Source organism: Sinocyclocheilus grahami, unplaced genomic scaffold, assembly GCF_001515645.1.
Source record: "Sinocyclocheilus grahami isolate Dianchi unplaced genomic scaffold, SAMN03320097.WGS_v1.1 scaffold1136.1, whole genome shotgun sequence".
Taxonomy (NCBI): domain Eukaryota; kingdom Metazoa; phylum Chordata; class Actinopteri; order Cypriniformes; family Cyprinidae; genus Sinocyclocheilus; species Sinocyclocheilus grahami.
This window is the reverse complement of record NW_015506315.1, coordinates 386,390-399,636: the sequence shown is the minus strand read 5'-3', so window position 1 is coordinate 399,636 and position 13,247 is coordinate 386,390. Positions and strand designations below refer to the sequence as shown.

Genomic DNA, 13,247 nt, shown 5'->3' with positions numbered 1-13,247 from the left:
AATTTTTTTTTTAGGAATTTTGTTTTTTTTTTTTTTTTTTTTTTTTTTGGGGGCCTCTTTCTTACTCTCTCATTTGGCACGAATCCAAATGTTTCCATATTCACAATGTTGGCTATTTGAATTTGAATGCAACAGACTATTATTTATTAGGCCTATGTAACCAGGCTTTGTACTTAACCCACTTTCCAAAAAAGTCTTCTTCACATGAAAAATCATTCTCTTCACATGAGCAAATATGTGCTTGGCCCGAGCTCAGGCTGAACGGCACGGACTGTACTAAGGGCTGTTTTAATTAACCAGTGTAGCTATCTAGATTCTATAGTGTATACAGTGCCTTGTGAAAGTATTCATACCCCTTTATTTTTTTCACGTTTTGTTATGTTCCTGCCTTATATTAAACTGCTTTAAATTACTTTTTTTCCACATCATTCTACACTCCATACACCATACTGACAAAGCAAAAACAGAATTGTCACAACTTCGTAAATGTATTTAAAATAAAAACTGAAATAAGTACATTGCATAAGTATTCATATCCATAAATATTTAGCTGAAGCACCTTTACAGTCTCAAGTCTTTTTTGTTTGATGCGACAAGCTTTGATCATCATCATTTGGCAATTATCTGCCATTCTTCTCCTCACCTTTTCACCTCCCAGGCTCTGTCAGGTTGGATGGGGGCAGATGCACATTTTCAGGTTTCTCCAGAAATATTTGATTGGGTTCAAGCTCAGGCTGTGGCTGGGCGACTCAAGGCCATTCACAGAGTTGTCTATAATTGACTCTTGCTGTGTGCTTAGGGTCATTAGTGTTGCAGTGATGTTTGTCCTTCTGTAGGTTTCTCCTGTCTCCACATATGATCATGGAGCTCAACTAGAGTGACTATCAGGTTTTTGGTCACCACTCTAACCAAAGCCCTTCTCCATCAATTGCTCAGTTTGGCCAGGAGGCCAGCTCTAGGAAGAGTCCGGGTTGTTTCAAACGTCTTCCATTAAGGGTAACAGAGAGTACATGCTTCTATGAACCTTCAATGAAGCAGAATTTTTTTCTGAACTCTTCCCCAGATGTGTGGCGTGATGCAAACCTGTTTCTGAACTCTACAGGCAGTTCTTTTGACCTCAGGGCTTGGTTTTTGCTCTGATATGCATTGTCAGCTGTTAGACCTTTAATTAAGACATGTGTGCCTTTCCAAATTATACCCATTCAATTGAATTTGCCACAGGTTAACTTCACTTGAAGTGTAGTTACATCTACAAGCAATATGAATGCTCCTGAGCTAAATTTCAACTGTCCCAGAGTACTTATGCAATGGAATCATTTGTTTTTTATTTTTAATGAATTTACAAAGATGTTAAAAACAAGTTTTTTGCTTTACCATTATGGTGTATGGAGTGTAGATTGATATGGAAAAAAAGTAATTTAAAGCAGTTTAACATAAGGCAGCAACATAACAAAATGTGAAAAAAATAAAGGGGTATGAATACTTTCACTAGGCACTGTATACACTATAGAATCTAGATAGCTACACTGGTTAATTAAAACAGCCCTTAGTACAAGGCACTGTATGTTTGGTTGACTATTTTATTCTGATAATGAACAGGCTGCAGCGTTTGCAATGCTGTAGGCCTATATGAAAGGTGCATTTCTCTCGTACTGCAGAGATGGCTAATCAGCATCGTAACAGAGTTCGTGTTTGGCAAAATTAATATAAGCTATTCTGTGTCTTAAGACAAGTTAAGTTAGAACAAGTTCAATAAAACATCTTTATTATATTTCAACGGTAGAAGACAATAGCCAAACCAAAAGGAAAACACAATGTAACATTCATAAAACCATACTCAATGGAATGCGTGAACGAATGCACGCGTCGCCTGATCCACAAATGCACATTTCAATTGCTACATGCACAAATTATGATACTTCAATACAAACTATAACATTTGTATTCACAAATTTGTCTCTATTTGAACAAAATGCTGCACATTAATGTAATTCTAACTCTGCAGACACGGTTGAAAAGCATTTCAGTGTAGTGACGCACATTTGCAAATTTTTCAAATCGTGTACACGTTAATGAATTGCACTGGGCCTTGTTCGTTGGTAGTTGTGTGTGTGGGGGACGTGAAATGCTGTAAACTGCAAAAATGAAGTCTCAAAATCCAAATTAACCGAACAAGATCGACTCGAACTAGACATCAATTAATGCACGCATGTCACCTGATCCACATATGCACAGATTCCTTTTTGCATGAGCAATTTATGATATATTAATGCAGAAGAGAACATTTTTATTCGAAAACATGCCTGTATTTGTAAAAATCGCTGCACAATCATTTGATCAAATTGAAAGGTATTTGTTTGTGGTTAGTAAGATACAAGTATAACATTTATGCAGTACATGGATAATTGTGCGTGCATCTATTAATCATTTTGAGTCTAATATCCCATAACCCAGGTCAGTGTAGTGTAGAGATGCGTGGATGAGCTCAAACTTCACCCAAGTCCGCTTCTTCAAATTATCCGCCCACCAACTCACCCACACCTATATTTGATCGTCACATTACAATGATTCTAATAGTTTTGCATGATGATATGATGAATGGATGGCTCATTTTTAACAGCAGATTCAGTGACGTTAGAGACTAGAGCTGATCTGCGCATCACGGCACGCGTCTGCGGCGCATTAAAACCTGTGTTACGGCCACCGGAGCTGATCGCGTGTTTATACCAGCCGCGCCGTGGCCCAGAACCAGCCAGAGCGTGTCTGGTGTATGTTGTCTACACTGGATGCAGTAAACTGATGCCTCGTTCTATTCATGACGTGCTGACACAAAGTTCAAATGATTTTCAACCGTCGCTTTGTTGCGTCCTGTTGCGGCGCAGACACGGTGTCAGCATAGTTTGTCAGTACAATCAGTAACACAGCAGATTGAAAAGTTAGCAACTTTCTGCAGTCCAATAGACAGCAGTGCGGTGGTGGTTTGAGTCTGTTGAATGGTGATTTAACGCTACGTTGTCACCTAGTTGAGAGACTCAATGCTAAGTAAATAAACAACAATATCCACATCAATATCCCAAAAATATATCATTATTATTATTTATTTATTTTAGATGTTTACATTTGGAAAATCTGTGCTTCCTGCATAAACCTGCCCCTGTTGTTTTGGCAGTAGCTTGCTTGCCCTACACAGTTACCTTGTTTAATTTCTTAATTCAAGTTATATATTTTTTGTTCTATTTGTGTTAAGTTATTTATAATAAATGGAGTTTACTGTTAAATGCACTGATGTCAGACTCATTTTGAATAATAAAGTTTATTGTTAAATTGTTAAATACCCTGCCTCCACTACATAGGCCTATGTTTGTCACATCATTATAAGTGTTTGATCACCACATTTGAGTTATCATTGCAAAAAAATGTGTTTATGTATATATATTCTGTTTATGTAGGCTATATACTGTATTCTATATACAGTACCAGTCAAAAGTTTGGACACACGAATGGGAAGTGTGTCCAAACTTTTGACTATAGTGTACTATAATATAGCCTAAACATAAAGAATATTGGCCGATATATCGGTATTTTGTCTTTTTTTACTCCCTAATATCGGTATCAGCATCGGCCCAAAAAAACCCATATCGGTCGGGCTCTAGTTATGACTATTCTAATTTTTGTTAACATTTATAATGAGGTTTTGTTTTTATATTTTCTGTTTTATTTAAATTTTAGTTTAATGTTTATACATTTTTGTTGTTTTATTAGGTTTTTTGTATGTCTACTGTATATAGTTTTTATTAAGTTTTAGTTTATTTAGGTTGTTTATTTTAGTACATACACCAAAATGGAAATGTTGTCTTGGCAATATATTCAATTTTATTTCAATTAATGTTTACTTTCTTTCAAGTAATGAAAATGTTTTTGATGGTTGTAGATTTGGTTAACAATAATAACCCTGATGACTAAATGTGTAAATACATTAATATTCTACTGAACACATACAGCTCCTACTTCATCTATTAAGGGGTCCTTGGCCTTAAAATACATAGAGACCAACAGTAGCCTATATCAGGCATTTTTAGGGGGGGGGGTGATTTGACGAATGCCGTTTTCTTTTCTTTTCATATTTCTATTGAAACATGGATATGGGGTGAAATAATGGCTTGTGTTTTTTTTTGTTAAATAGGTAATAGTATTTAGTTTACAGGTCACAGCTTAACACAACATGATTTGCTAGTGACAAGTGGTATTTATAATATTTATAATTTAGCAGGAGGAGACATTGTAGAGATTTGAATACACCCCTAACTGGGAGATTATGTCTTAAAGGGGTCATATGATGTTGCTAAAAATAACATTATTTTGTGTATTTTGTGTAATGAAATGTGTTTATGCGGTTTAAGGTTCAAAAAACACATTATTTTTCACATACTGTACATTATTGTTTCTCCTCTATGCCCCGCCTTTCTGAAACGCGTCGATTTTTACGAACAGTCCTCCATAAAATGTGCTGGACACATCCGAATATTTGGGTTGAAGTGGTCTGGAACAGTGTTGTAAATACAACTTAACCACTGATTTCTAGTCGTGTCCATTTTTGGAAGGCCAAACAAAGTAGTTTCGCTTTCACAGCGTCACACACGGCGGCCTAGAGTGAGCAGAGGCCGGGAGCTAGAGTGAGGAACAGCCGGAGGGCTAGAGTAAGCAGAGGCGGCGGGCTTGAAAACGTCGCGGCAGGCGGATTCGATGAAGGAGTCTTGCGGCAACCACATGTGACAACCCCGGGCTGGACTCTGCTTCGTCCACGGAGAAAGCCGATCCGGCGATCCACAGCGCAAAGTTGTTGTATTTCCTCAGCAACCAGCACGGATCAGCTCCAGGCATGACAGATATCGTCCTCTTTTGGAAGACCAAACAAAGTAGTTTCGCTTTCACAATGAAACACAGCGCCTTCACGACATGGCGGCGGCAACAATACTACAGCGAGAATAAAAGTTACGCCTTCTTTCTTTGCGTGAACATTTGGGCGGTGTTATGCAAATCTTCCCACATAGTGAGGTAGATATGTGGGGGCGTGTTAGAACGAACCGTTTTAGGTAGGTGTGACTGACTTAACTTTTATAAAGAATATCTCTTTGGATTTGAGACTTTAGTCTTTGCAACTTTACAGATCTTCTTTATGCACCAAGAGCTTGTAACACTCCAAAGAGAAAGGAAAAATTGAAATCGCATCATATGATCCCTTTAAATTGATTTTTTTTTTCTGGAAGAGGAAGACAGACATTTTAAATGCATAACAGTTTGCATAACTTTTGTCAACTTTTTGGATTACATTAGCATATAGATGAAAGATACGGACTAAAAGCCTCAAAACCTACTTGTCGTCTTTAATACAACCTTCTGTTGCTCCTCAGTAAATGTAAGCCAGTTGCCATCAGTGTAAAACTAGCGCCAACCTGTGGTTAAAACTTCAAACAGCATGCACTCAATTCAGTCAGGACCTGGTATTTTGTTGTTGAGTTGGTTACAGTGTGCTGCGGATTCTCAATCTAGTAAATACTCTCTTCAACAAGCTCTTCTTTCAGATAATTCAGTCTACAGGTCCCAAAGTAGATAGAAGTCCATCAAATCTCTCTCTATAAAACTCCTCCTACTGGTTTTACAGGCCGTTAATTTTACATCCCAATCTTCATCTGAATGCAGTTGAGCTTTCGTCATGTGACCATAGGAGATTTTCTGCTCCATTAGATTTCTGACTTATTCTTTTGCCTTCACTTCCTCTATAAATCCATGTTTTTATTTGAAGTAGTTTCCATCATTGATTCTTGATGGTGTCTGAAGTGCTTTCCTCATTATAATGCTTTTCTCATCACTCGTCTCATTCAGGCCAATATAACTGAAATGCATGATAATACCAGTGGGCAACGGGGAGTCCCCCTCGTACTGTTGTGGGTAAATTGGAATAGGGCACTAAAACACCCGGATGTGTTGAGATAATGAGTTCTGTAATGGTTCTTACATTTCTGGGAGCCGAGAGTTCCCACTGGGGATGTGAGAGAGGGAGATGGCAAGGTGATTATGAGCCAATCAGCAGAGAGCTGGTAGAGAAAAGATCCTTTTAGTATTCATAAGAAAACTATCGCACCGACATCTAAAATGCATTCATATATTCATAGCACTCCTACTCATGTTTTAATCTAAAGTACAGTCACAGACAAAACAACACTAAAAAGCGCCCATAAGTTATTACATTATGTAGTGCCATAATGCGTGAATAGGGTAATCATTCAGTACCATGGTACTGCCACAATACTTTTTGTAAGGCTTAAAAGAGGACCTGTGTACTACGGCAACTAATTATTTACAAAAGTCTCTACATTCTCATAGAGTTTTCTGTCAGTACAAAAAAGAGTTTAACAGCCTGATACTAAGCGAGAAAATGTTTAAAGGGACAGTTCACCCAAAAATTAGCATTCTGTCATCGTTTACTAACCCTCATGTTGTTCTAAACTCCTTTGAATTTATTATTTTCTGTGAAGCGAAGTAAAAAAAAAGTGTTTGTTTTCTATTAATTAATATACATTAACTTTCAAAAGTTTGGGGTCAGTAAGATTTTTTTTAAAGAAATTAATATTTGTATTCAACAAGGGCACATTAAATTGTTTAAAGGGACAGTAAAAGCATTTATAATGTTTAAAAAGATTTCTATTTCAAATAAATGCTGTTCATTGAACTTTATATTCATCAAAGAATCACCCCCTAAAAAAAACAGGTTTCCAGAAATATGAAGCAGCACAACTGTTTTCAACATTAATAATAATGAATGTTTCTTGAACAGCAAATCAGCATATTAGAATGGTTTCTGAAAGATCATGTGAAACTGAAGACTGGAGTAATGACTGCTGAAAATTCAGCTTTGCCAACATAGGAATAAATTACATATTAAAACATTCAAATAGAAAACAGTTATGTTAAATTGTAATAATATTACACAATAATACTATTTTTACTGTATAAAAATAAATGCAGCCTTTGTGAGCTTAAGAGACTTTAAAAATCCCAACTCCAATCTTTTGAACTGTAGTGTATAATTAATAAATTAATCTCCAAAGAACCATATAGCCAAACTAACAACATTGCACTACAAAATCCAAAGGTCAAAAATCCATTTAATAACCTATATGCATGTATATACAAGCTTTTTGCATGAGTTCACCATGAGTTTTGTGTGTAACAAATTGCTTTTCCTTTTCTCTTCCTCAGTACGTTGAGACCATCAGCAGTAAACAGAGTGAGATGGATAACTTCATTGCAGAGGGCTACAAAACAGCACTTTCAGAGGAACGTAGGAGATACTGTTTCCTGGTGGACCGCCAGTGCGCTGTGGCCAAGAACAGCAGCGCCTACCATGGCAAGGTGAGACCAAGATGCTTTTTCCTTTGCTGTACAAGATAGAAAGCATCAGCACCAATGTACTTTCACAGTCTCTCCTGTAATATGGCTGAAGACAGCAGTTGCCATGGCAATCCCCAAAGATCAACCCTCACAACCGTCTCCGTTGGGCACAGTTTGTTTGGGCTTATTGCAAAGATGAGATTTATTCTCCCCTGCAATTGTCTGTGTTCCAGGAGTGCATGTGAATAATACACGCCATTTCTGACATATCAATTATCCCTAATAACGGACCCACTTCCCCATGGTAAAACCACATAATTTTAACTCCAGATTGCATGCAGAGCCGTTATTATCATCTGCAGGTGTTCCCAACCCATATGCAAGCTGCTTAAATGCACCTTTTTACATCTGTATACTTGTGTGTGTGTGTGTTGGAGGGATGTATGCACATGGTTATTTTTCTGTATTATATTATTGTATAACTTGCTCGGACTAAACTGTAGACCCTGTTCATGGACTAGAAGTGTGGTGCTGTCTTCTGGGAATGTAGTTGAGACTGTAGGGAGGGGCGTAGAGAAGCCCTTCATTTTCAAGAACATCCTATCCAGTAGCTAATCAGTACGGAGGCGTGTGTAGGAAGAGTTCAGAAAGGGTGCGCTGAAGAGGGAGAGAGCGCGAGTGTGGTAGAATCTGGAGCCGTGTGTGTGTGTGTGTGTGTGTGTGTGTGTGAATCACCAGGAGTGGGCGGCAGGACTGAGACGAATGCCCCTCACCCACATTGCAGTGTGCTGTACTGTAAGTGATCAGAGATGTGAGAGACCCATTAGCAGTTGCTCAGAATCACCAACAGTCAATTGCTATGAATATGATGTGAGGTGAATTATATGGTAAAAGGATTATGCTACGTTAAAAATCTAAAGCAAAAGACAGACATCAAAAAGCTGAGGGACAGATAGATGGCTCACCGTAGGGTTAGGGCTTTTTACTCAAAAACATTTTTTAACCCCAAGTTAAACTTTGACACATAATCCTCTCCTCCACTGTTTGTGCTATGGATAATATTGATACCTTATATCATGCAATAAGGATAATGTACCATTACTTTTCTAATCAGTTCTGATTTTTGCATGGACAATAAACAGACACCCTCAGAACACCCTGACAACACATCGAAGACCACTCAAAACACCTTAACAGCTCACCGAAATCCACTCAAAACATCCTAACAGCACACTGAATTCCACGCAAAACTTCCTATCAGCACACTGAAAACCACTCAGAACATCCTAACAGCACAACGAAAACTACTTTGACCCCCCTTACAACACACAAAAAACGTCTCTGGTTACCTTTGTAACCTCGGTTCCCTGAGAGTGGGAAGACATTGCGAAGCATTCACAGTGGGAACTCCTCCTCTTATAGGATAACGCCAGTACAATAAACTGGCCAATTGTCGCTAATTATGCAAATCACATGCAAATACTGACAAGCCTGCGGGCAGTATATAATGTGGTGAGAGCGACAATAGCCTCAGAATCTAAGACTGAACGCTTGCACTGCTGATCAAGCAGCGAACACGGTGACCTTCGCAATGTCTCGTTCCCGCTCTCACTCTACATTGCGAAACATTCGCAGTGGGAACGGTATACAATCCCTCCGTGAGAGCGATGAAGATCAGACCAAACCAACCAAAGCTTAGCTTGAAAGACCTGCAGTACCTCATCACGTGCAGCGCGGATGCCACTTCACCCGCAAAGGTGTAAGCCTTGTCAGCGAGGTGGGTGGTCAATCTACAAGGCTTAGAAGGCAGGCCTTCATCCCATCCACGTGGGAGAACATGGGCTGAGTGGAAGAGTGTATGTGCGCCAACTGGGGCGCAGACCACGACTTCTCCACCTGCTCGAGGACATCCGGGGAGAACGGGACCCTCCTCCTCGAGACAGCCAGGCAGTGGCTCGACTGGAAGTACCAGGAGTCAAGCTTACACCTGGCAGGTTCCTCTGGAGCATCCCAGTTCTCGTCAGCAAAAAGGACTGGTTAAAGGGGTGATGGCAGAGGACGATGGCCCCGGACCAAGTCATCACCATCGCCCCAAGGGAGGGGAGGGGAGGGCCCACCAGCGGCTCACTGGCAGCAGTGGGCCTCGTCCCCGTAAGTCCACGAGCGATGCTCCTCAGAGTCCTCAAAACGTGGAATGGCAAGTCAGCATAGTGCACACAGTCGGACACAGAGAAAGCCACCTCAGCGTGGGCCAGGCCCAGGCCCAGGCAGGCAATGCAGTGCTCGTGCGGGTCCGGCGGGTCGATGAGGCCCACGCAAATTCGGCAGAAGGTAGCCATTGGATGCGGAAAAGAAGAAGCTGTCTTATCTTCAGGTGCGTCTTCGACGATGGCAACATGAAAGAGAAGATTCTGAGGCAATTGTCGCTCTCCAATTATATACTGCCCGCAGGCTTGTCAGTATTTGTATGTGATTTCGATAATTAGCAACAGTTGGCCAGTTTATTGTACTGGCGTTATCCTATAAGGCTTCAGAATTTCGGAGAAGGGGAGGAGTTCCCACTGCGAATGCTGCGCAATGTAGAGTGAAACGTTGAAAGGGAACTACTCAAAACATCCTAACAGCACACTGAAAACCACTCAGAACACCCAAACAACACACAGAAAACCACTCAGAGCACCCTAACATAGGAACACAGAAACTTGTTGTCAAGCTTGCTGTGCATTAAACAATTTTAATGCACTCTGCGGAGGTAACCACCCAACGCAAATTAGCCATTATCCCTTACATAAAACACCCTAGCAACACATTAAAACATCTTTGCAACACAAAAAAAACCTTCTAGAACACCATAGAAACCACCCAGAACATCGTAGCTACACACTAAATACAACCCAGAACACCCAAGCGACACATCAAGAAACACTCGGAACACCTTTTCAACACACTAAAAACTACTTAGAACACCTTAGCAACACATTCAAAACACCTTAGAAGCCACTCAGAACACTCTAGCAACACACCAAAAAAAATGTTTTTTTAACTCCGAACACCTTCACAACACATTATAAACCACTTAAAATGCCCTAGCAATGACCCAGAACACTCTTACAACCCACTGAGAACCACTCAGAACACCTGAGCAACCATATTGAAACACCTTGGCAACCACTCAGAACATTTTGTTCTGAAAGTGTAAAAATCTAGTCACAATTTTGAAGTAGTAACAATAACTGTAGTAACTCTGGTGTTTTGGCAGAAACTACAGTTACCATGGTAATTTTTTACATAATGAGCAAGTGTAGTGGTGTAAAACCAACAGAGGACATCTGGCATCTCTCTCTCTCTCATTCTCTCATTCACTCACTCAGATACATTTTAGCACGCCAGTTATGGTCAAATTTTTCTCATGCCATCCTAAACTATCTATGGTGCTTTTTCTCTTGTTTGTAGGGTAAGGACTTGTTAACCCAGAAGATCCCAGTGTGGCAGCAGGCCTGTTCAGACCCCAACAAGCTGCCCGACAGGGCCATGTTGCTCGCCCAGCAGATGTGCTCTGGATCCAGCACCCTCCTCTCCAGCCCTCTGCATTCCTCCAAGGGCAACCTGGTCATCTCAGATCCAATTCCTGGAGCACAACCGCTGCCTGTGCCCCCCGAACTAGCTGCCTTCATGGGAAGTGGCCTGGGCCATCAGGGGGTTCGTAGGGAATATTTGCCTTCTGTTTCACAATAAGAATTTATTGTTGGTCGGAACATACAAATAGCATTTCAAGTGTCTCACGACTTAATGTGAAAAAGTAAACGTTCATTTGCATACTGCAGCATTAGCTTAGCGTAGGATGATTCAACCTCTTTAAAACTTGTTTCTGCGGGCAGTGCTTTAGTTGAGTGGCCCCTCGCTAGACCAGAATGCTCACACAATGTTAATACAATAACTGAGCCTCCACAACCATAATGTACTTTCTCTCTATTGGCGCTGCTGCTCGAGTGATACTCTTATATCACAGAGCTTGTTTAGAAGTCTGGCCTTGTCTGCTGGTTTAAAGGGGTCATGACATGTATTTTTTTACTATTATTATTATTATTTTAAAATGTTCCCTAAAGTTCAATTATGTTAATAAAGTTTTTGCACATATCAACCATCATTCTGGCCCTCTGTCCAGAAGAAGATCTATTTTTAAGGGCTTCTCCCTTAAAGGAGTAGTTCATCCAAAACTGAAAATTTGCGGAAAATGTGCTCACCCTCAGGCCCTCCATAATGAAGATGAGTTTGTTTCTTCATTGGAACAGATTTGGGGAAATTTAGCAGTAAAATCACTTACTCACCAATGGATTCTCTGCAGTGAATGGGTGCCGTCAGAATGAGAGTCCAAACAGCTGATAAAAACTTCACAATCATCCACAAGTAATCCACATGAGTCGAATGCATCAATTAATGTCTTGTGAAATGAGAAGCTGCATGTTTGTAAGAAACAAATCCATCAAGACATTCAAACTGTGGATGGACTATTTCCACTGGAGAAAGCATTATTATGGATTATGGGCATGTATTTTTATGTGACACTTTAAAGTTAAAATGCCTTAATGATGAATTTGTTCATTACAAACATGTAGCTTTCCACTTATTAAATTGTTAATTGATGTTCTGACTGGTTGTTGTGTGGATTACTTGTGGATTATTGTGATGTTTTTATCAGCTGTTTGGATTCTCATTCTGACGGCACCCATTCACTGCAGAGGATCCATTGGTGAGCAAGTGATGTAATGCTAAATTTCTCCAAATCTGTTCTGACGAAGAAATAAACTCATCTGCATCTTGGATGGCCTGAGAGTGAGTACATTTTCAGCAAATTTTCAGTTTTGGGTGCACTACTCCATTAAGGCTTATCAGTAAACGGCCACTATTGTGACTGGTTATTGTGAAAATCCAGGCTACTGTGTATCTGGCTACGCTTACTTGGTAATCTGTATGCTTGCAGCGGCTAATGGGTCCTGATGGCATGTCTCTGGTAAACGGGACAACGGGGGTCCATGGAGACGACTACTGGACTGATGGCGGGGTCTCTCAAGGAAGACCACCCTCTCCACCGAATCAGTCTCAAACGCAGAGCCAGCCCCAGAGACAGGTCAGCGACGTCTATTCCAACACCCTGCCTGTCCGCAGGCCCCAGCCTGCTAAAAACAAGACCACCGTGGGTAAGAGAAACCAATCCTTCTGCATATTCATGCAAACCTTTGGGCAAATGGGGTTTTTGAGCCATGAAGTGATCTTTATTTTTTTCATCCCCAGAACAGGGTTATTATCATTAACTAAATAAAGAACATAAACTAAAACCATGTAAACTAAAATAAAATATTTAAAAAGTATTATTTATTATTACTTATTTATTATTTCAGTTAGTTGCCAAGGCAAACTTTTTCATTTAGTTAAAGTTGAAGTACTAAAATTACTAAAACTAAAATAAAAATTGATAAAAACTTTACAGATAATATAGTATATAGAGACAATATAGAGTTTAAAAAAATAAGACAAAAACAACAAAAAATACTGGCACGTTTAACAAAATTTAGAATGAAAATGGAAAGTCTGTGGGGATAGATGGCTAAAATGTGTTCAAAATGTTTGACAGCTTATGTCAGTACCTCATGGGACCTGTACATTTTATAAGTAAATTTATAGTCAATAAGTTTATTGATATATATATATATATATATATATATATATATATACTGAACAAAATTATAAATGCAACACTTTAGTTTTTGCCCCCATTTTTCATGAGCTGAACTCAAAGATCTAAGACTTTTTCTATGTACACAAAAGGCCTATTTCTTTCAAATATTGTTCACAAA

At 39.6% G+C, this 13,247-nt stretch overlaps 1 protein-coding gene and 1 long non-coding RNA gene across 7 annotated transcripts in view; one reads left to right on the top strand and one right to left on the bottom strand.

Annotated features, from left to right (window-relative positions):
- LOC107567239 (uncharacterized) overlaps positions 1–381 on the bottom strand; it is a 17,627-nt gene extending 17,246 nt beyond the window's left edge. Inside the window, exon 1 of the long non-coding RNA XR_001606612.1 lies at positions 81–381. This is a non-coding gene — a long non-coding RNA (uncharacterized lncRNA). The remainder of the gene's footprint in view (positions 1–80) is intronic.
- The window catches only part of baiap2a (BAR/IMD domain containing adaptor protein 2a), an 81,735-nt gene that overhangs the window by 57,647 nt on the left and 10,841 nt on the right, over positions 1–13,247 (top strand). For all 6 annotated transcript variants that reach the window (XM_016252875.1, XM_016252879.1, XM_016252878.1 and 3 more), the window contains exons 6-8: positions 7,261–7,413; positions 10,846–11,091; positions 12,374–12,590. In XM_016252875.1, the coding sequence (XP_016108361.1) occupies positions 7,261–7,413; positions 10,846–11,091; positions 12,374–12,590 (616 nt within the window). The remainder of the gene's footprint in view (positions 1–7,260; positions 7,414–10,845; positions 11,092–12,373; positions 12,591–13,247) is intronic.